The sequence below is a fragment of the Capricornis sumatraensis genome, chromosome 23 (genome assembly GCF_032405125.1).
Source record: "Capricornis sumatraensis isolate serow.1 chromosome 23, serow.2, whole genome shotgun sequence".
NCBI lineage: Eukaryota > Metazoa > Chordata > Mammalia > Artiodactyla > Bovidae > Capricornis > Capricornis sumatraensis.
In genome coordinates, this window is record NC_091091.1 from 23,134,874 (window position 1) to 23,157,664 (window position 22,791).

Below are 22,791 nucleotides of genomic sequence, written 5' to 3' on the forward strand. Positions count from 1 at the left end.
AAGTGCATTAAATTTATTGTGCACATTTCTATTATTATTGTATCAGCTCCACCTCAGATCATTAGGCATTAGATCCCAGAAGCTGGGGACCCCTGGTCTAAATGAAACCTACTATATATCTTTCACATCATGAAATCTTTTGTTTGTGTCCTAGGCAGGGCAGTTGAATGAGCAAATGGAATAGGCTGCCCTGATATATGGGATATCAGAGGCAGAGATAGATGCCCATCCTTCTAACACTGCCTTTTCCACCTATTTATTGATGCCCAAATCCATGCAGCCGGAGCTCCATTTATTTGGTACAAAACTTTTTCTTCTTGGCTAAAAGGCAAAAGTCCCTGGAAGCAATAGGATTATATCTAATGCATCCAATCAAATACTGATACAGCCCTTACACTGTTTGACATCTGAGGGACTACCCACTTGTGCATCAGAATTAAAGAGCTTATTGGTCCTTTCCTTGAAAGTAGGTTCTGAGAATGAAAAAGGCAGAGGGGAAAAGTTGCCTTTTTGGGGGTGGGGATGGTACAGGGCCTGTTGTTCCTTACAATGAACTCAAAATCTGTCTTGCCTAGGGCTGATTACTTGAATACTAATACCCAAGAACACAGACTTTCTGAATCTGTCTAAATTCTGAGACCTTAGATTTACCTCTTAAAAATTAGTCCCAGATTATCTGGCCTAAAACGCCTACCATGCTAAGGCTGAGATACCTTGCTCAAGAGTCCTACAAACTGAACCAGTAATTTTCCCAAACCATGGACCCCTCAGCCCAGATCCCAAACCTTTAGATGAGTGGCTCGGATCACTGCACCAATCCCTCAACTCCAGGATGAATGATGAAGGGGTTACAGCAAACAGCCAAGGGTTGCTTATGGTTGGATTCAGATCTAAACCCTCTATGCTGTGTTCCATACCTGTCCTCAAACAGAGCCAACTGTCTTTTTCTTTTCTGGTTCTTTTTTTTCAGAGCCAGTTCTTCAGGAAGCAGAAGTCTGGCTTAATATGAACCTTTCTCTTTTTTGTAGCCTTAAAAAAATTGAATTAATTTGAAAAAAAAAAAAAAAAACCAGCCCCAGAGAAATCAGAGCTCTTCTTTGCCCTGCCTAACTTGGGTTTGGAAATCACTAGAAGAGATACAGCTCTCCAAAAAATCTGCTATGAGCAGCCTCTCTCCCCTCATCATGCCATTATCTCAAATATCTAAACTTCTGAGTCCAGACTTGTCTACCCCTATAGATCTCATATATTTTTGAGCAGGGGAGAGAGAGAAAAAAAAAAAGACAAGTAGGACTTACCATATTTGTTAAAGCAGAGAAAAAACCGCTCTGGTGTTCTTCTTCCTTGTCTTTATACTGCCTGAATAAAAATAACTAAATTCAACTTTAGTGTTATTTATCACATATGTCTTTGTCCTTGGCATACTAGGTAATCAGGGCAGCTCACTGGCAGAATTCACTGACTCCAGAAAACAAAAACGTTCTAACAACCGAGCCTCTGCAGTTTGCCTTGCAAGCTAAGAGGCCCCCATCTGCTCTTGGGGTAGCATACACCAAAACGCCCAGCTACTTCAGGAGAGACTTAGAAAGCAAGCTGCAAAAGTGTGAAATGCTCTAACATATGGCTGATCCAGTTATTTCCCAAACAGACTATTGCTTGAAAAGTGTGACAGTAAAATTAAGGCTGTAACAGTGAAAATTTTGTTTGTTTTTGAAGGAAAAGGAGGGGAATCTGTGAGCTCAACTATTTGTGGAGATGGGGACAGATTTGAAATTCCAACACCCAACTGTACGTGAGGAAAGTCTGGAAAGGAGTAAGAAAGATCCTGCCTGGCCCTTGCCAGGATTAGATACAATTCTGGTTTCCATTCAATGAATACCAAATCCTCCCCATCTGCAGCAAGGGTGGGGGGAAAGCAAGCATCAAAGAAAAGAGCCCCCAGAATAGACCAGACTCTGAGAAACTGCAGTTGATTACTGATAAAAAAGAAATATCTGTCAAAAGAATTCAGTGCTATCTCTTTTCTTCCTTTTTATAAGCATACAAAAAAAGCAGCACTTCACAACCTTTTTTTTTACATAGAAATGTATTTAAATGATACATCGAGCTAAATGGCTGCCTGTGGCTGGAAAATTTGTTAAAATTCTCTGCAACAAAATGTCAAAGGTTGCCAAAGAATGTTTAATGTTAAGAGCTGCTTAAACAAAAGATGGACACTAATGTGGTGGCTACTTTTCTCCTAGTGTTAGAACCCACCCCGGCTAAAGCCAACAAGTCAAGCTAGAGCAAATGCATCTGCCAGCAGCTATACCTCTGAATACTCTTCTAGGATAGGTAAGGGATATTCACCCAAGAACTCTTAACAAACCTGTTCCTGACTCAACCAGTTCAAATGAAACTGAATGCAGATGGACTTACCTATTGTACTCAGATAAAGCTTGAGCAATCACAAGCCCCATTCCCTAGAGAGAAAAAAGACAGCACAGGTGAAATAAGGGCCTGGTGGTGATGCTATGACTAGACCACGGAAAACACTAATGACGGTCCAAACCCAGCAAGTTTTACCTGAAAGTAGGCAACAAGGACAGAAATTCTGAGAGACTTGTCAAAGGATGAAAAGGAACTTCTCTGCAAAGATTTTTCTGATCTAATTACATTTTTTAATGTTTCTAGTTAGAATAGCAAGAGATGAAACAGACCAGCTCAGACCACTGACAATTTCACTGGGGTCATTTTTACCTCAAAAGGGAAGACTAAGGTAGAATCTTTAAACAAAAAGCTCTCAGATGTCTCTAAAAACAACCCACAATATAAGTGACAATGAGTTCCACCTTAAATGAAGGTATATACAAACAAGTCACTCTCTTTCAGACCACAGGAGAACAGTAGTGTAACAGAAAGAAGCAGCCAATAAACATTAAAGTAACTTATCAACCTTCCCCCTAGAACCTGCTAAGCGTATCACAAAGATCAATTAAGGCCACAAGAATGAATCATGTGTGCTTTTTTTTTCCTCGTAAGAGAAATCAGAAGAACAAAGAGGGCAGACGGAAAGAGAATAAAACCAGACACCTGGTCGTCATCTTCCTCCCTATATTGAGAGATCAAGTTTTATTTTCCAAACCTCCAAGGATATATGTACCAGATATTATATCATCCTCCACAGTTCAGCTTCACCAAGTCAGGCTGTAAATATAATCTGACTAGTTCTACAAGAAATCTCCCAACATTTAGTCATCTAAGTCTTTCTTTTTAAATTTTAGTTTTATTGAGGTATAACTATAAGATATTTAAAGTGATTTGACATACTATCTAAATCTTACTCTTAGAAATGTCACTTCTTGACTCTGTAGGATAATCAAACTCAGCATACTAGAACATGAAGTATAACTGACCATTTCATCATAATTAGCAAGCAAATATCCTCTCAAACCTTCCTTCCACGATAAGAAAATAGAAAACAGCAGATAGCAGCACAATGTTCTAAAAAGAAATACCTATTCCCTCTTTATAGCCAGATGAAATTAACACAATAGTTTTCTACTCTCGGTTCTAAGTATCCACTTAAAAGTAAGGCCAACAAAGGCAAGTAATCAAAACTCAAGAATCCAGATACTCACATTGAGAGTGGCTTCATCATCCACAATAGACAGCTTCACAATATAAGGATTCACAGACTGTTAAACAAAAGAAGAGGCTCCAGGTGAGTGTGACCTAGTTAAGAACCCATTAGTTATTTAACAAAGTTTTAACAAAAATCCTTCCAAGACGCGCTCTCTAGAGTGATTTTCCTAATATGTAGGCCCAAGTATCTTGCCAGCTCACTTCCTCCATTCCCAGTAAATCTCTCAGTGTGCATGGGCATTCACCAAGCACACAGAAAGAGAAAGACAGACAGACAGACACACACCCCAAGCATGTGTATGTTTACATGCACACACACACATACACACACACAATTCTATTCTACCTGCATTTTCCTCTAGGCTGAATCAGCTCAGGCCTATGTCTGCCTCTTCTCTCATTTTTCCCTCTTCTTTCTAGAAGCAAGTGAACACTCCATAACACTCACTTTGTCCTATCCTGACAACAATTTACTGAGTCCATAGGGACAGCTGTCCTTTGGGGGGCATAAAAGCTCCCCTGACATAAGGCACAAATTTATAAGTTGTTAACTTATACTCTCATTCCAAAGGCTCCCTAACCATTCCACAAACTATATCCAAGGACTGATTCACCCACCCGTAAAACAAAGCCACCTTGGGGGTGGAAAGTGGCAGCTGCTTAACAGCCAGAGAGGCCATTTATGGATCCAATACCCAAATAACACTGCAGGGGAACTGAAAAGAAAGATGTAATTACCCAAACTACAATCTGGTCAGGACACTGGGATTTAATGATTGTCCCATCACTTAAAGCACTGGAAGATTTCTTGAGTTTTTCCAGATTCAATCTCAGCTGGGTAGCATATGGAAATGGACATATATTTAAACACATTAAGCAACTGGGCCATCTCCTACCGGTGGGATGAGAACCAATGGCCTGCTCACCTTGAAAACATGCCCCACGTGATATGTGAGGAAAGACCCTCTATAGCTCAGGTACGAATTCTAACCCAAAAGAAGCTAGAACAACAGTTCTTAGATTAACAGCTTTTACAGCAACCAAGAAAACACATTACTGAGAAACTTGGAAATCCAACTAAAAGGCTAACCCCCATCTTCTCAGACTTTATTAATCAAGTTCCTGAGGTCATCTTTCTAATGTCAATTGGGAATAGAGAAAGAGAAGCTTTGCTTTTTTTAACAGCCAAATGTTTATAAGGTTTTCTACAACCCAGTTCAAGGAGGTAAAACCCACTCCATTCATTACTTGACCTAACAGATAAAGGCTCTCAATACTGCTTCCTCTAATAACAATGCTGATGCGACAGACTTCAGATAAGATCCAAAGCAAGCAGATCCTTGGAAATGAAAATCAGCAGTGGGCTGACCTGGAGATGCCATCACGATGAGATCAACAGTAGAAGAAGCAGGCCACTGTCTCTTGGCACAATTTTTGAAACTCCTACTTACTCACCTTCCCAAAAGTAGACTGTCTCAGGTACTAATAAGGACCACCTGATTACCAAGACAAGATTACCAAGACATTACCAAACAACCATTGCATTAGCAACTGTTGAGGAAAAGACGCAAGGTGGCTAAAATCAAGGGTTTAACTTCCAGCTCCTCCAGTTATTAATTGTGATGAGGTAGGCACATTAATAAACCTAAGCTCAATTTTTTTCATCTATAAAGTGGGGAATATTTCCTTCCTTGGGGCTGCTATGAAATTTAAATTAGTTAAATCCTCAGCACAGTATCTGGCATATAATAAGGGCTCAATTATTGGTAGCTATATTTTTTCTCCTGACATTTTTATCACATTCAAAACAAGCTCTGTAAGGAAAAAAGAGAAAGAACAACTTAAAACCAGACATAATAAACAATTTTGTCATATCTAGGAAACATCATGTTCAGGGCAGCAGTTGGGGGCTGAGTCACTTCGTTTCAGAAGACTTAGCCAACCCAGAAGGCCAAGAACTTAAAGCTGGGAAAATTTCTATCCCAGCAGACACTGATTTTCCTTAACACTATATACCTATTCTGCTGGTCATGTTTTAAAACTCAAGACAATCTACTTTTCATCAGCAAGTCAGAATTACAAACTTCACAGAATCACTCTAATAGAGTCCAGCATTTATTTGATCTAAACCATACTTAACAAATTTCATTGCTCTTCCCTAGATCTTTCCCCTCCCCGCCGGCATCTTTTAATCTCTTGAGATTAAATGACTAAAATGAAGTGAGGAAGAACTACTTTCATTCCTTAAGTTCAACACCTGATTTGCCTTCTCTGTGTTTAGCTGGACACGGAGCCTCTCTGGCACCCTCAGCACCTTTCTGGAAAGGTTACAACTTACCCCATTGGTCATGGGACCAAATGTGCTGGCAACTAAAATGGTTGTTCTCCCAAGCACACCCTCTTGTATTTTGCATAAAACTTCTCCAGCTTTCAGTTTTGCTGTGTTCATCTGGAAATTCCTCATACTCCTGTCAAAAACACTCCTGCTCCATGGTCACCAGGTTTCCTTAATGGTTTCTGGTGAGTGACTTATATCAAAAGCTGCAAAGCCCAGAAAAATTATGCCTACCAGCTTGCCCTCACCTACTATATTAATTCTTCTGGGGTTTCTGACAGACCAGAGATGCATACCTCACTCTAGAAATATGATTTTCTCCAGCTCCATGGCCATGTCCAATTTTTCAAGCTGACATTTCAGAAAGTCTTACTGGGCTGAACCAGGGTTCTGTTCACATTCAGAGAAGCCAAACCACTGTCTCAGAGTAGCCTGCATCCAGCAGAATATTCTGAAAATATTCATTACTGATGATGGTGCTTTAATATCACACATAACTCAACTCTCTTTAACTACCTTCAGCATTTTTCCTCAGCCATTTTTCTTGCTGTTGTAATAAGGCCCCAGAGGCAATTACACATGACAGAAATCAAAATGGCTACCATGCTGGCCCTTCCAGATCACCAGCAAAACAGGTGTTGGTGATAAATTACTTATTTATTAGTAGCTCCATACACCATTCATCAGTTCCTCTGAGACAAAGAAAACAATCAGCTCCTAGAGTTTATAAAACATTAACATTGCTCCACGTTCCAGTCCCTCTTTAAGTATTCCTTTCTCACGGAATCCCTTCTTTCATATCCCTCTTTGTAAGAATAAGCTCCATATTTTATGTTACCCATCACTTTTAACATGGCGAGTAATCATATCAAAAATGACTAAGTGAAGATCCAGAAGCTCAAAAATGAAAATATTCCCTCCACTTGGCCCATTTGTCATAGTATTGAAAGAAAGTGAAAGTGAAGTTGCTCAGTCGTGCCTGACTCTTTGTGACTCCATGGACTGTATGTAGCCCACCAGCCTTCTCCATCCATGGGGTTTTCCAGGCAAGAATACTGGTGTGGGTTGCCATTTCCTTCTCCAGGGGATCTTCCCCACCCAGGGATCAAACCCAGGTCTCCCGCATTGAAGGCAGACACGTTATCCTTTGAACCACCAGGGAATGAGAATGTCATAGTATTCAGTTCAGTTCAGTTCAATTGCTCAGTCATGTCCGATTCTTTGCGACCCCATGAATCGCAGCACGCCAGGCCTCCCTGTCCATCACCAACTCTCAGAGTTCACTCAGATTCACATCCATCGAGTCAGTGATGTCATCCAGCCATCTCATCCTCTGTCGTCCCCTTCTCCTCCTGCCCTCAATCTTTCCCAGCATCAGGGTTTTTTTGAATGAGTAAACTCTCTGCATCAGGTAGCCAAAGTATTGGCGTTTCAGCTTCAACATTAGTCCCTCAAATGAACACTCAGGACTGATCTCCTTTAGAATGGACTGGTTGGATCTCCTTGCAGTCCAAGGGACTCTCAAGAGTCTTCTCCAACACCACAGTTCAAAAGCATCAATTCTTCAGTGCTCAGCCTTCTTCACAGCCCAACTCTCACATCCATTCACGACTACTGGAAAAACCATAGCCTTGACTAGACGGACCTTAGTCGGCAAAGAAATGTCTCTGCTTTTGAATATGCTATCTAGGTTGGTCATGGAGAAGGCGATGGCACCCCAATCCAGTACTCTTGCCTGGAAAATACCATGGACGGAGGAGCCTGGTAGGCTGCAGTCCATGGGGTCGCGAAGAGTCAGACACGACTGAAGGACTTCCCTTTCACTTTTCACTTTCATACACTGGAGAAGGAAATGGCAACCCACTCCAGTGTTCTTGCCTGGAGAATCCCAGGGACGGGGGAGCCTGGTGGGCTGCCGTCTATGGGGTCGTACAGAGTCGAACACGACTGAAGTGACTTAGCAGCAGCAGTAGGTTGGTCATAACTTTTCTTCCAAGGAGTAAGCGTCTTTTAATTTCATGGCTGCAGTCATAGTATTGCTACTTATTAAATAAAGAAAGTCAAGTTGCCTCAATATAGCTTTTGATCCAGGACCCAGTACCAGGTACTCCCTGCTTCTGCAAAGCAACCCCCAATGAGGTTCTGGCCTTCCCTAAGTGGTCTCCTTTCTTTTCAGTGTATTCTGCCTTTTGAGGGGAATCAAGTAAATGACCAACCCAAGTGTAAATCTTTGAGTTCAGCTCTTCATCTCAAAACCTATAAATCTGTCCCTAATTCAATGGCAAAAAGAACTCCAGAATTAATATGGATAAGGCTCTGTCTTCAATTTCCATCAAAATCAAAGAGTCCCCAAACCAACAGTGATATGTATACAAGTGGCCTGAGTGCATTATGTAAAACTAATATATAAGTTGAATGTTTCAAAATAGATGCATTAGGTCAATGGTTCGCAATCCCCTGAGCATCACATTCAATAAGAGATCTTCAAAAAAAGATACCCAGGTCCCATCCCCTAAGAGATTCTGATTTGGTATGCAAAGAGTAAAGCCCCAGAACTCCCCTGGTTGACCAGTGGTTAAGACTCTGCACTTCCACTGGGTGAGGGCATGGGTTTGATCCCTAGTCAGGGAACTAACAGCCTGCATGCCATACAGTATGGCTAAACAAATAAATAAATAAAAAGTATGACCCCAAAACATCTTCTTTTTTAAAAAAATTCCTGGTAATTCTAATGATAAGCTGGGTTTGGGAACCACTACATTAAGAAAGATTTACTCACTTTATTGGAAGTTATACCACAGGATTCCTTTAAACAGCTATAACCTCTACCTCAGGAGTCTAACATAGGACTTTTAGAATTTAATTTATCAAAATTAATCTATATACCATTTGCCAAGAAAATGTCTTCTACATTAAACAAAATTACTAGGAGTGGTCACATTTAGGAAGATTATAGAAAAACAGCAGCTGTCCATTAAGAGACTCACCTCGTATTTTCTGTAGTTCACTAGCAAAGCCAAGAGGACGACAGCATCATACCCATGTTCCCTACGACTTGGCGGGTGGGAGAGTATCTGTAACCAGAACCACCAACAGTGAGAGTGCTTGGGGAGGCAATTTATCCAAAAAAGAAAAAGGTAACAGAACAAGGGAATTGACCTACCTGTAAAATTGCTTCAAATATGCTGTTGATCATTACATATTCCAAGATAGTGTTCTGGCTGATGTTATCTGTCACCTGAATACAATAAAAAGCTATTTAAAGTCTATACTAAGACACTGATATCTCAAGTGTATCTGCTCACCTAGTACCTAAGACAAACAGAAATGTTAAAACATTCTAAGTATTTAGTAGATCTTTCATAAGCATCCCCAAAGCCACCAGCGCCTAAAGAGACAAGACACTAGAAGGGTAACAAATTAGCAAATTAAAACTTCCTAAATTTTTGACCTTCTCATTGTTTCTCTTATACCCTCACACAAGCATTTGCCTAAGTTTCTTGGGTTTCATTCCCCAAATGCACAGGAAGTACTTTATGATCCACAAGTCTTCAAGAGATTGAAGGGAAAGGAAACCACTTGAAATTAATGAATAACATCTTAGAAGGTACAGTACAGCTTCCAGGTATAAAATCAAGGTCAGAACAAATAAAAATATTCAGAATCACAAAAATTATCTCCAAATGAGACCTGATGAGAAGGGCAAAATCTGACAATACAGAAGAGAGTACTTCTCCAGGACTGGTACAGGTTAAAAATGTCATCAGTTTCTCCAACGAGCAACTTTTAGGAAGCAGAAGTCCATACAACTAACTTCCTTCTACATAAACACAGCCGAGTGATGTAAAGGCCCAGTAAAGATTTTTCTCTTTCCCTTTCTAACTTTGGGCTCAAGAGTTCAAATTTGCCCCTGCTATCAATTCACACCCTTGACAAAGAAACATATGGATGGGTCACTTACTGTCACTAAGCAGAGGAGAAGTTTCAGACATAAGCTCTTCAGACTTTCAGAACCTTCTGCACAAAGCAATGAATCCAAACTCTCCATGAGATTCTGAGAAAGAGACCCATTAAGTATTACACTGTAACAAATAACATTTCCACTGTGTCTTTGCCATACCCTGGGTTATGTTACACAGGGTAAAGTGAGTAACGTTAAATGAAGCAACCATATCATTGCCTGAGGCCTAGGCCTTGTACAATTAGATGAAGAAAAGAAAGACTTCTAAGTCTAGCTATTTTGAGGAAAATGCTTTAGTACAACTGCACATAATAATAAAGAATTCACTATTCTACCAAATGAATGTTTGCAGCCTATCATCCTCATATAAGCCTTCAGATAAGAATGAAGTAAATTTTTCAAAGATTAATAATGATTAAATAATATATTTACAAATTAAAAACAATAAATATAACCTAAATAAAATGAAACTCTATTAAATAAATTTTAAAAACTAAACAAATGGTTAAGTTAAAGGTTAATAAAAATAGTTAAATAACTAAGCATGTTTCATTATTTGATAAAGAAAGCATATCACTTGATGCAGGCACACTGAACAAATAACAAAGAGATAATATCACTACTAGCTATTCACTGGCCACGTGCACTATCCAACAAAGTTGGCCCATATTCATCCTGGTCAAGTCTACTAACAAAGTCATTAGAGCTTATCACTTGTACTAACAACCAGCTGTCATACCAAATATAGTCAAAAGATAAAACCCTTAGCTACTACAACAGAAAGAAGAAAAAAAGAAATTTTTTACATAGGAAAATGAATGGAGAATACAGATTTAGCATGCTGGAAGGTTGAGTGAATACTCAAAATAAGCCACTTCAATTCAACAAATATGTAGATTCTGTGTGCCAAATTTTGTGTTTTCACAGAAAATTTAAAAATAAGGCAATGACCTTTGCTCTCAAGGAATTTTTTAGTCTAATAGGACAGAAAGATAAGTAAAGAGTTTTAACTTAATGATTACTATGACAGATATACATATGGAGGAAAGGAATTAGCTATGATGTTACCTATTCCAGGACTCTTAAGGAACAGGTTGTACTTTGAAAAATTAGTAGGAATTAATTAAAACTTCAGGAGGAAAGGAATTCTAGACAGACATCAGCATGATCAAAGACACACAAGGAACGAAAACGGTCCTGGGTGTGCAGCTGAAATACAAGCAGTCTGTTATTATGGAAGGATGAGGCACAGTGATGAGAGATGCAATTTGAGAAATAAATAGAAAGAAGATCACAAAAGTTATATAAGGCTAATGAGAAGTTTGGTCTTTACCCTTTCAGTGACAGGAAACTAATAGAGGGTTTTAACCAAGATTTGAGTGTTAAGATACATGACTCTGGTGACAGTGTGGATGACAGATTTAAAGATGTTAGGTCTGGAGGAAGGGAGAAAAATGAAGACTAATCTAACAGTTTTCTGAGGATGGTTGCCATGTCGAATTTGCCTCTGCATCCCCAGTGCCTGGCACACAAGAGACTAATAAATGTCTGTCAAAAGAATGAAGGCAGGGAATTTCCTGGCAGTCCAGTGGTTAAGACTCCATACTTCCAATGCAGGAGACAAAGGTTCAATCCCTAGACAAGGCACTAAGATCCCATATGCCATGCAGTATGGCAAAAAAAAAAAAAACATAACTCCAGGTACTAAATCTTTGTGCACTAATTGCATATTCATAACTCTTTTAAAATAACCTATTCACTATAAGGATTCATTTGCATGTGCTGTGCTGTGCTTAGTTGCTCAGTCGTGTCTGACTCTTTGTGACCCCAGGGACTGTAGTCCGCCAGGCTCCTCCGTCCATGGGGATTCTCCAGGCAAAAACACTGGAGTGGGTTCCCAAGCCCTCCTCCAGGGGATTTTCCCAACCCAGGGATCAAACCCAGGTCTTCCAGGCTTCAGGTGGATTCTTTACCATCTGAGCCACTAGGGAAGCCCATTCTTTGGCATAGAGATTTCTTTATTTTAAATTTAGTGAATGAGAGAATACGAGTTCTTCAAAGTTCATGAGAACAACATTCATTCAAGATAGTGACAGTGTTACAAATCAGATATCTGATAAGGGATGTGTACCCAAAATACGTAAAGAACTCTTACAACTCAACAATAAAAAGACAAATAATTCAACCTACAAATGGGCAAAGAATTTGAATAGATATTTCACACACACACACAAACACACATACATACTGCTGGGGAAAATGTAAAATGGTATCGCCACTTTGGTAAATAGTTTGGAATCTCCTCAAAATGTTAAGCATTGAATTACCATATGATCCAGCAATTCTACTCCTAGGTATATACCTAAGAGGATTAAAAACATATGTCCACATTTACATGCACTTCATAGTAGCATTATTCATAGCAGCCAAAATGCTGAAATATCTCAAATGTCTATCAACTGATGAATGGATAAGTAAAATAATATGATACATTCATACAGTAGAATACTAGCAGCCAAAAAAGGGAATGAACTACATGCTACAACATGGATGAACCTTGAAAACATTATGCTGAGTGAAAGAAGCCAGACACAAAAGACTACATATGATATGATTCCATTTATATGAAACGTACAGTAGAGGTGAACCCATCAAGATATAAAACATATTAATGGTTGCCAGAGGCTGGAGAGAAGAAAAACTAGGGAATGACTGATAATGGGCACATGCTTTCTTTTTCGGGTGATGAAAATGTTCTGAATTAACAGTGGTGATGGTTATGCAACTCCATGAATATACTAAAAACTACTGGTTATACACCATAAAAGGGTGAACTGTATGATATGTGAATTACATACTGATAACGCTATTTCTCAAAAAGCATCAAACAGTAGAAATGAAAATTCTGATAAAGTCACTGTGTTAAATAAGAAAACTTAAAATTTTAGAACTCAAGTATCCTTGTGTATTAATTTGTTACCTTCTATTTAAATTCTTACATGCTTTTAAGAATGTATGATTATGATGTAAATCACAAGCTGCTCAGGCTTTATCCTACAGGGAAAGGATGCCTCAATACAAATCTGAATTTCAAATTTTCCTTTATTAAAGGATAAACCAAATCTGTAAAAATATCCAAATTCAAGGCCAATTCAATCATCTATGTCTATCTGAGTTAAATGTCGAGAACATCTAACTGTCTGCAGATGGTATTCCTCAACAGCTGTCAGAAGCAGACACCCACAGGCACATCTGCAGCTTATGCCTCACCTTCATGCACAGCTCCGCCTTGTCAAAGCCCATCAGCATGTTGATAATGTCAAACCCAGAGGTAGACTTATTCTTTTGATGGACTCCTCGAATGAGTGCACATAAGGTCTGCAGAGATGAGAGAAAGAATTCTTTCTAGAAAGAAAGTCTCAAAATGCGAGGGGCATTGGATCAGTAGCCTCACACTACAACCTCAGAACGTTCTCCTCATATAGCTGACAATCAACTGCTCTATGCTCTGAGCTCCAGAATGCAGTCGGGGTCTTAATATGTGCAAAATCTATAAATTAAAAGATGAACAGCATCTAAAATTGTCATCTTTTTTATTCTTTTCTGGCCATCTTCTTTTTAAAAATAACATTGTAGACATAGATTGGAAGGTGATTTTCAAAAATAAGAAACCGTTTTTGAGCTTGAATCATAGGATTGATAGAGCCTTTCCTTATTTAAAATTAATTTTAGAATTTACATAATAGCTTATCATCTTTAGTAATTATTTTTAATAACTATACAAGACCCTGTATGGTAACAACTATCAATTTAAATCTTAAAAATTCATTACAATCCCCATCCACTACTTACTAACTGTGTGAGCCTGGACAAATCAGTTAACTTTTCAGTGCCTCATTTTTTTCATCTATACAATGGGATAATAATAGCATTAATCTCATAAGGATGATGTGAAGACTATGTGAATTAATACTGTAAGGCACTTAGAACTTAGTCCTTGGAACTTTGTTAAAATTCCTGGAATAGCCTGGAATTTAACTTTGTTAAAGCTCAATAAATATCAATTATTACAATAATGTACTATAATTCTATGGTTCACCAAGTGACTAATGTAAATATATTTCCACTGAACTAAAAAGTTCACAATTCATGCCCGCACAGCAAGTCACTATAATTACAGGAAGTACAATTTCCAACTTTCATTTCAATTTGCAATGAAGAAGTTCTGACAACTGTGATGCTCCAAATGTAGAATTTACTGTCCAAAAGTTAAGAAAGATACAGGATAAACATGGTCCTTCTTTCTGGAGCATCAGCTCAAAAGGTAATTTCTACATTCTACAAATGAGAAAACTGGTGCTCACAAACTGATCTGCCCAACTTGTAAGTAGAAACTTAAACCTGATCTATCAAAAGTTCCAATAAAATTCTTTACACTGTCTTGACTTCTTCATATTCTAAGCCTGTCAATCACTACCCTAGGTACTCAGCTCAATCTAGGCTACACTGGAGCTACTAAACTATAAACTTTAGAAATTTTGCCCCTCATTCTTTCAAAAAAATTTACTTCTAGAACACTACCTGCCAAGCACTGATCTACACACCAGGAACGAAGTATTGAATAAAACCATCTTTACCCTCAAGACTATAATGTATTCCACCAGCTCAATGTTAGGCATAACAGTAATTCAAGAAATAATTATTCATGAATCTTCCGCATGATAATGCCACTTAGCATTAAAGAACAATGATTCTTAATGTTTTTAGAGTTACCGACCCTTTTGAGAATCTGATGAAAGCCCTCTCTCCAAAAAAATGTACATATACACATAAAATATTACATAAAACTACAAGGAGTCAAGGACATTCTGAAACCTCAGAATAAGAACTCTTGATCTCGTGAGAAAATACTGTTTATATAAGAAAACACTATTTATTTAATTAAGAAAGTCTTATGACTTTTGCTGTAGACTAAGCATCCTTTCTGGAGTTTCTTCTCTATCTTTTACTTTGCTTCAAGTAATAATAAAAATTCTGTCAAACAATCCACCTTTGCATTAAGTCAAATTATACAAATGGACAAGATTACTACTATAGGTGTCCATTTGTTTAACCAGGAATATAGCTAAATCAAACAAAGCACAGATGTTTGGTTACTTAAAGAAATAAAGGGGAAAAAAGCCTCAAGCCTAAGGGTAATTTTAGGTTCCTCAAGTTCCGATAAATGTATTACAGTTTAAACAACACTTCCCCAGTCTCCCAGCCATGTACCTGCAATGCATTAACCACTCGAATTGGATGTTCCTCTCCCAGAGCCTGGATGCAGTGTTGAAATAAGCAATTAATATTGTCCTTGATTTTCATTAACTCCTCACCATCAAGAGATTCCAACTTGCCTTCCAGGTACTCTAAATTCACCTAACACGGAAACAACAAGGGCCTGAGTACATTTTTAGTGTAGCGCCTAGAACATATGTGAAGGCAATCTCAGTTACCAGGAAAATCCACAGATGCCACCAAATCTTACCTTCATGAGGAAGAGCTCCTCCCAAAACCGAGGACTGCATTTACTAGGGTCCTCTGTCTGAAACCAGAAGATGAATAGATTCAGTATACCCAGCTAACACCGAAGCATTAAGAACACATTTGAAAGAGTCACTACATGTCTTTCATAGGGTCAATCTTACCTCTCACAATTAACTCTGAAAATGCTTGGTCATTCCAAACAGCTGTAATGGGGAACAATTTTGGTGGGGTTCCCCAAATGGAAGTCATTGTACATGAATACATATTCCCTGCACCATCAGTTAAATAACTCAAAGAATCTCCCTCAAATCTTCCTCTTCTTAATGAGACGTGAAGAACCAGTCAGTCATATTCTGATACATCCCCACTGTACTTTTACGGGTGCTCAGTTTTCAAGCCCATTCATATACATGGAATACAACAGCCCAGTGAGCCAGGCAGGGTAAATATTATCACTGTTCTCCTTTTAGGAAAGAGAGTCCACAGAATTACACAAGATATGCAACTCCTTTTACAAGAATAACATGTTTTACACGTTTACATGTACTACTTATGACCAAGATTTCAGAAGTTAAGTACATATGCAGGGTATCTAATTACTCTAAACTTCCATGATAGGTTATATTTTAAAACACAGGCCTAGACCACGGTCAATACACAGTTCTGAAGACCCAAAGAAATCCCCAATATCTAACAACTTGAAACAGAATGTAACAGTGCATCTTTTTAAAATATCTGGACCAAAGAATTCTAGGGCCAAAGGGAACTTCAAAGGACATCTAGGATAGAAAGGTCCTTAAGTCAAATCATAAGGAAGACAACTCTTAAATATATTCAGCAAGAGCCATCCTCTTTCAATTGTTTTACCCAGCTAGAGGCAACAATCTGTAAGAACAACATAATAACATTCTACGTTAATTAACACATGATCATAATTTCTACTATGAGAGAACTTACTCTCACCCTTGTTCTCTTTTTCCCTCTGAAGAACTAGAAAGTAGCAGGCAGAGGTGAGGTTAATCCTCATTTTGGAACAAGAAACTAAGGAGTCAAGCTGTGAAAAATGTCAGAGCTCCAGGCCTTACCATGAAGATCTCATCATACATCAGCACCACTTTTTCCTTCAGCGGTTTTTTGGAGGCTGAAGATTTCCGGAGCAAACCCCCTCGTTTCTCTACCTGTGCCATGGTGAGAGAATCTGTGAAAAGAAAGCCACAGTTAGTGCTAGAAATGCTAAGATGTTGAAGAGTCTATTGAAATACCTCTTGATGGGAAATTTTTTAGGAAGAAGAAATGATAAATAACCATGCTGTAGATTTTGTGCATTTGTCCAACATCCCCTCCTGTGACCAGGTAATTTCAAGGTTTAAATCATAACTTGGTCTACAGCAAAACACATTTTACATCCTTAAAACATGCCAGTGGACAAGACTTAAAGAAGATCCAAAACCAAGCAGGAAAGTGTAACTAGCTCCATCTGTAATAGGTCTGGTCATATATTTGAGGTTGACGGAGGAAAGGCTGCAAAGCACACACTGCCCACAGACTAATGGTGAAGTTAAATTTCAAGTATTGATCGAGCTTAGGACCATTAAGGCAGGAAGTGTGATGCAGACTGATGTGCTCCATTGATTTCCCCAAAGTAAGTAGGTCCTCCTCACTGCAAAGTACTTGGCCTTCACTGTCACATAAATCACACTGGACTTGACTGTCTTCAGAAATTCCTCTGCAAAGAAACCCAAGGCAGAAAACAGTAGTTAAAAGATCAAAAATTAAATTAATTTCAAAATAACCAAATATAACTCCCTTCAAATTTAATTATATATATAACTTTACTGTATTTTTAATTCTCTATAAAAGCAGTTCCACAAATCATGCCCAAATTTTCCCACCTTGCTTCAAGGAATCCTCAATTTTTTTCCAAGTGAGAACTTGAAAATGCCACAGGTCTCCACAGGGATTTACACACATTCTCTTACTTTCCAAATTTTTTCTTCTGTTGACAAAATTCCTCTCTTTCCCTTAAATATTAGGCTTTAGTTATGAAACAATTTTATCCAATGGCAAGTATGGATGGCAGTGAGGAGAATGATTTCACTTTCAGACAAATCCAAAGCAGCAGAAAATTAATCTTGCTCAATGACATTTGGAAAATAGACACTATACTTCAAATCAAAATCAAAACTTTAAGGAAGAGATGAATCCAACAGCATAAAAGACTCTGTCTCAGATATCATCTTTCTCTAATACATATAGCCCCAAAGGAGATGCATTTTTGAGCTCTAAAAGCACAGAAAATTTCCTCACTAGATGTTATGCATTCTTAGAACAGGGACTGTTTCTTGTATCTTTTTCATAAGCACTTGGTTCACAGTAAATGCTCAGTATATGCTTGTCACTGAGAAATCCTATGTCTAACCTAAAATTTTAATTAGACCTATCTCTATCAAAGCCTCACTAAGACCTCTTATTCCTTTATGATCCAGAGAAAACTGAGGGAAAAAATAACAACAAAAAAGAGACGATTCTTTCAGGCAATTTACACTATATTGATCATCGCTTTGCCTCAAAGCATGAAATAGAGGCTCCATTCAAAACATTCCTGTGTCTTTTAAATAGGTTGTCAAGAGGAAGATGTCCTTATCGGGAGAAAATAAATTGGAAATCAAGAGGATCCTATTAAAATAAATCAAAAGCAATGCAATTCTAAGCTTAGTGGATATAGATCTTTCATGTGCTCAGCTTCAACCAGTTGATTAACAGGAACAGTGGGAACCAAAGTGCCTGGATGTGAAAAGCACATGTTTACAAACATCTCCTTTTGAGGATTTATAATTAGGTTACAGCTAATCAATGTCCACCCCAAATCTAATAAACTCACTTTCTCTATTTCGGAATCAATACTTTCTAATAAGCAAAAGGGAATAGGAGAGGAAGGAAAAACAATTTCAACCCAAAGTACCAAATTTCCTAAGAAATTAAATTCTTTTCATCACTCTCCTTCCATCTGGAGCAGGGGGAAATTCAACGAAGGGCCTCAACTCATTATTCTCTGTCATCATCACAGGCACCTGGAATTTACCACCCAAGATGTCTGAAATATGACTAGAAACTGACAACATAAAAGTCCCCTCCTCTTGCCAGTACCTCCACCCAGTGAGCACAACAAAGAAGGGTATCTAGAATGCAAACTAGAAGAAGTGTAGAACTCTTAAAAAAAAGTCTTTCTGGGATCTCAGAAAACAAAGCCTGTGCTCCCAAATTTGAAAGTAAAATATCTGACTGGTAGAACAGTAAATTGCAGCACATCAGTAATGTAAGTGTAATCTGTTTATATCCTCCCAGTGTTTCTTTCCTCTTTCACAATCCTCCCCTATTGTAGAGAGAACCCGTAGCAGCTGAGCAGCAGCCAGACATAACAGAACAAATAACCAGCAGAACTGAGACTAGAACACAGCTCTCCCAACCAACTAGATGACACTGAGTAAATCATTGTGCTTCTCAGTTTCCTTAGAAGTAAAGCTAGAGGATTGGACTAGACATGTTATCTAATGATTCTCTCACCATCCCTGAAATACCACAAGCACAAAAGGAACACCTAAATACTGTAAAGCTCTAACTGAGGCACTGCTGCTGCTGCTGCTGCTAAATCGCTTCAGTCGTGTCCGACTCCATGTGACCCCATAGCTGGTAGCCCACCAGGCTCCCCTGTCCCTGGGATTCTCCAGGCAAGAACACTGGAGTGGGTTGCCATTTCCTTCTCCAATGCAGGAAAGTGAAAAGTGAAAGTGAAGTCGCTTAGTTGTGTTCGACTCTTCGCAACCCCATGGACTGCAGCCCACCAGGCTCCTCCATCCATGGGATTTTCCAGGCAAGAGTACTGGAGTGGTGTGCCATTGCCTTCCCCAACTGAGGCACTAAGGAGTTACAAAAAGGAAACTCCAAACTGGATCCTCTAGGAGCTCAAATCTATTAGCAGAGACAGGCACAGAACAACCCATGAAGTGTTAAGTCACTCAGTCCCATCCGACTCTTTGTGACCCATGGATTATGGCCCACCAGGCTCCTCTGCCCATGGAATTTTCAGACACGAATACCAGAGTGGGTTGCCATGCTCTTCTCCAGGGGAACTTCCAGACCCAGGGACCCAACCCGGGTCTCACACTGCAGGCAGATTCTTTACCATCTGAGCCACCAGAACCCATAGCACAAGGCAAATCATGAGAAATAGAGTTAAAGCACCAAGAAAATGCTGTGGACTACAAGGAAGAGAAAAAGACATTCTATGACTACACTATGACCTCTGTTGGTCTGGGCTTTTAAATCCTTCTAGTGAGGAAGCAAATACAGCAAAGCCACAGCAATCCCACAGAAATGCCATCTTAGGCATGAACCAGTTTCTGAGAAACAAGATATAGTAGACAAAGTAATAAAAAATAATCAGGCAACTTTTCAATGCTAATTTCACCTACCACCAAACTTAGGAATGGCTTCAAATCCCCCAAACTCAATGCTAAATCAATGAAGTCTTTCATTCCTAAACCTCAGGAATTGCTGGTCCCATGACCTGCATACAACTTCTCTCTGAAAGACCCAAGTCATACAATAAGAACTATATCTTAAAGCAATCCAGCTACAGACTTCTTAAATGCATGACACTTCACATCCCTACAGCATAAAATAATTAAATATCAAGATTTTAAAACCTAAAGTCAAATACCTCCAGTGTTTCACAGGCAAGGAATGTTAGTTACACTTAACAAGTTACTCATTTATTTTATTGTCTTCTTAAGCACAATATATGCCAACTCTAGTATCAGAAAATTAACTTAATAGAAATTCACTCTGATTTCCAGAGTGATCAGTTAATCTATTAAAGTCTTGGTATTGTATCTATATGAGATGATGAAGGTTAAAAAACTATATCTATTGAGGTTATCATTTCACAATATACATAAATCAAACCATCATGCTGTACACCTTAAACTTACACAGTGATGTATGTCAATTGTTTCTCAATAAAACTGGGAAAAATATCTTAAAAAGTCTTTTTTTTGGTCCCAACTATTATACACTCATTCTATAAGTTTCCTTTCTCTTCCTGGCTTCAATTTGCCAATATGTGTTCGACCGCAAGAAGGCTGAGAGCCAAAGAATTGACGCCTTCGAATTGTGGTGCTGGAGAAGACTCTTGAAAAGTCTCTTGAACTACAAGGAGATCAAACCAGTCAATCTTAATCAACTCTGAATATTCATTGGAAGGACTAATGCTGAAGCTGAAGCTCCACTATTTTGGCTACCTGATGCAAAGAGCCAACTCACTGGAAAAGACCCTGATGCTGGATAAGACTGAAGGAAGGAGGAGAAGAGGGCGGCAGAAGAGATGCTTAGATAGCATCACCGACTCATGTGTGCCTGCATGCTCAGTCACTTCAGTCGTGTCCGACTCTGCACAATCCTATGGACTACAGCATGCCAGGCTCCTCTATCCATGGAATTCTCCAGGCAAGAATACTGGAGTGGGTTCCCATGCCCTTATCTAGGGAATCTTCTAGACCCAGGGACAGAACCTGCATCTCTTAAGTCTACCTGCATTGGCAGGCGGGTTCTTCACCACCAGCACCACCTGGGAAGCCCAGCATCATTGACTCAATGGACATGAAATTGAACAAACTCTGGGAGACAGTGAAAGACAGGGAAGACTGGCATTCTGCAGTCCATGTGGTTGCAAAGAGTTGGACATGACTTAGTGACTAAACAACAAACAACAGCAAAAGCCACGGCAAGAAGCCATGGAAAGAATGTGCAGAAAAGGGAACCCTTGTGCACTGCTGGTGGGGATAAAACTTGGTACAGCCACTACAGAAAACAGTACGGATGTTCCTCAAATACTAAAAATAAAACTACCATATGACCCAGCACTCCCACTTCCATATATATCTGAAGAAAATAAAGTCACTATCTTGAAGAGATCCACTCTCATGTTCACTGCAGCATTATTCACAATTAAAAAAAACATGGAAATAACCTAAACGTCCATCTCTGGACAAACGGATAAAGAAAAGGTGGTATATATATACAGTGGAATATCATTCAGCCATAAAAAAGAAGGAAATCTTGCCATTTGCAACAACACAGATCAATCTTGAGGGCAGTATGCTAAACAAAATGTCAGATAAAGACAAATATTGTTTGTTGCATGTGGAATCTAAAAAAGCAAAACAAATAGAAATTGAGTAGATTAGACTGGTGGTTGCACAAGGGATGGGGAATGGGGCAAATGGAGAGATGCTGGTCAAAGGGTACAAACTTCTAGTTATAAGACAAGTAAGTTGTGGGAATCTAACATAAAACCTGGTGACTATAGTTAACAATACTGTATTATATATCTAAAAGTCGCTACATTAAATCTTAAATGTTCTCACCACACACACACAAAAAAAGAAAAACAGTGACCATGTGAGGTAATGGATGTGTTAACTAACTTTATCATTGGTAATGATTTCATAATATATATGTATATCAAATCATCACATTGTATACCTTAAAGTTATACAGTGTTAAATATAAATTGTGTGTGTGTGTGTGTGTGTGTGTGTGTGTGTGTTAGTCACTCAGTCATGTCCGACTCTGTAGGACCCTTTTCACTGTAGCCTGCCAGGCTCCTCTGTCCATGGGATCCTCAAGGCAAGAATACTGGAGTGGGTTGCCATTCCCTTCGCCAGGGTATCTTCCCAACCCGGGAATTGAACACAGGCTTCCCGCACTGTAAGCAGATTCTTTACCGTCTGAGCTGAAAATCATATCTCAACAAAATAGGAAGAGGGTACGGAACGGCTCTCTACAGGCTTTTAGGGTAATGGTCTGGAGTTTTAGGTTCATACTTGTGATGGACTGGTAGCAAGTATCACCCTCACTTCTCTGCTTGATGAGGCTCCAAAACACTAGTGTAGGTAGATGCTCAGAAATACATCTCAAAACATTCCAACCAGTGTGGAAGAAAACAAAAAGTAAAAGAAAAGAACAAAGGGAAAGAAGGAAAAATAATAAAAATAAATGTGCCCACCATCCAGGAAGAAAAAAATATGCACAGATCAGGCGTGCATTCATTCATTCAACAATACTAATACTGATCACCTTTCAGGTGCTACGCATTAAGGGTACAGCAGTGAACAAGACCAACAAGATACCTGCTTTCAGAGCTTTCATTCTAGTAGAGGAAGAAAGGCAGCAAACAACTTGAGACAATGATAAGTATCTGGAAGACAAATTGTCTAGGGGGACTACAGATAGCAAATTAAAGGACTCTAAGAAAAGTGATAGGAGGACTAAGATCAGACTAACA

The 22,791-nt window shown here is 38.9% G+C and overlaps 1 protein-coding gene across 1 annotated transcript in view; it reads right to left on the reverse strand.

Moving 5' to 3' along the window:
* Positions 1–22,791, reverse strand: part of ARMH3 (armadillo like helical domain containing 3) — a 173,929-nt gene that overhangs the window by 144,051 nt on the left and 7,087 nt on the right. Inside the window, exons 2-11 of the mRNA XM_068961474.1 lie at positions 16,532–16,644; positions 15,448–15,504; positions 15,192–15,338; positions 13,191–13,298; positions 9,921–10,013; positions 9,123–9,197; positions 8,947–9,033; positions 3,621–3,677; positions 2,419–2,462; positions 1,299–1,359 (exon numbers count right to left, since the gene is read on the reverse strand). Of these exons, the coding sequence (XP_068817575.1) occupies positions 1,299–1,359; positions 2,419–2,462; positions 3,621–3,677; positions 8,947–9,033; positions 9,123–9,197; positions 9,921–10,013; positions 13,191–13,298; positions 15,192–15,338; positions 15,448–15,504; positions 16,532–16,633 (831 nt within the window). The 5' untranslated portion in view covers positions 16,634–16,644. The remainder of the gene's footprint in view (positions 1–1,298; positions 1,360–2,418; positions 2,463–3,620; positions 3,678–8,946; positions 9,034–9,122; positions 9,198–9,920; positions 10,014–13,190; positions 13,299–15,191; positions 15,339–15,447; positions 15,505–16,531; positions 16,645–22,791) is intronic.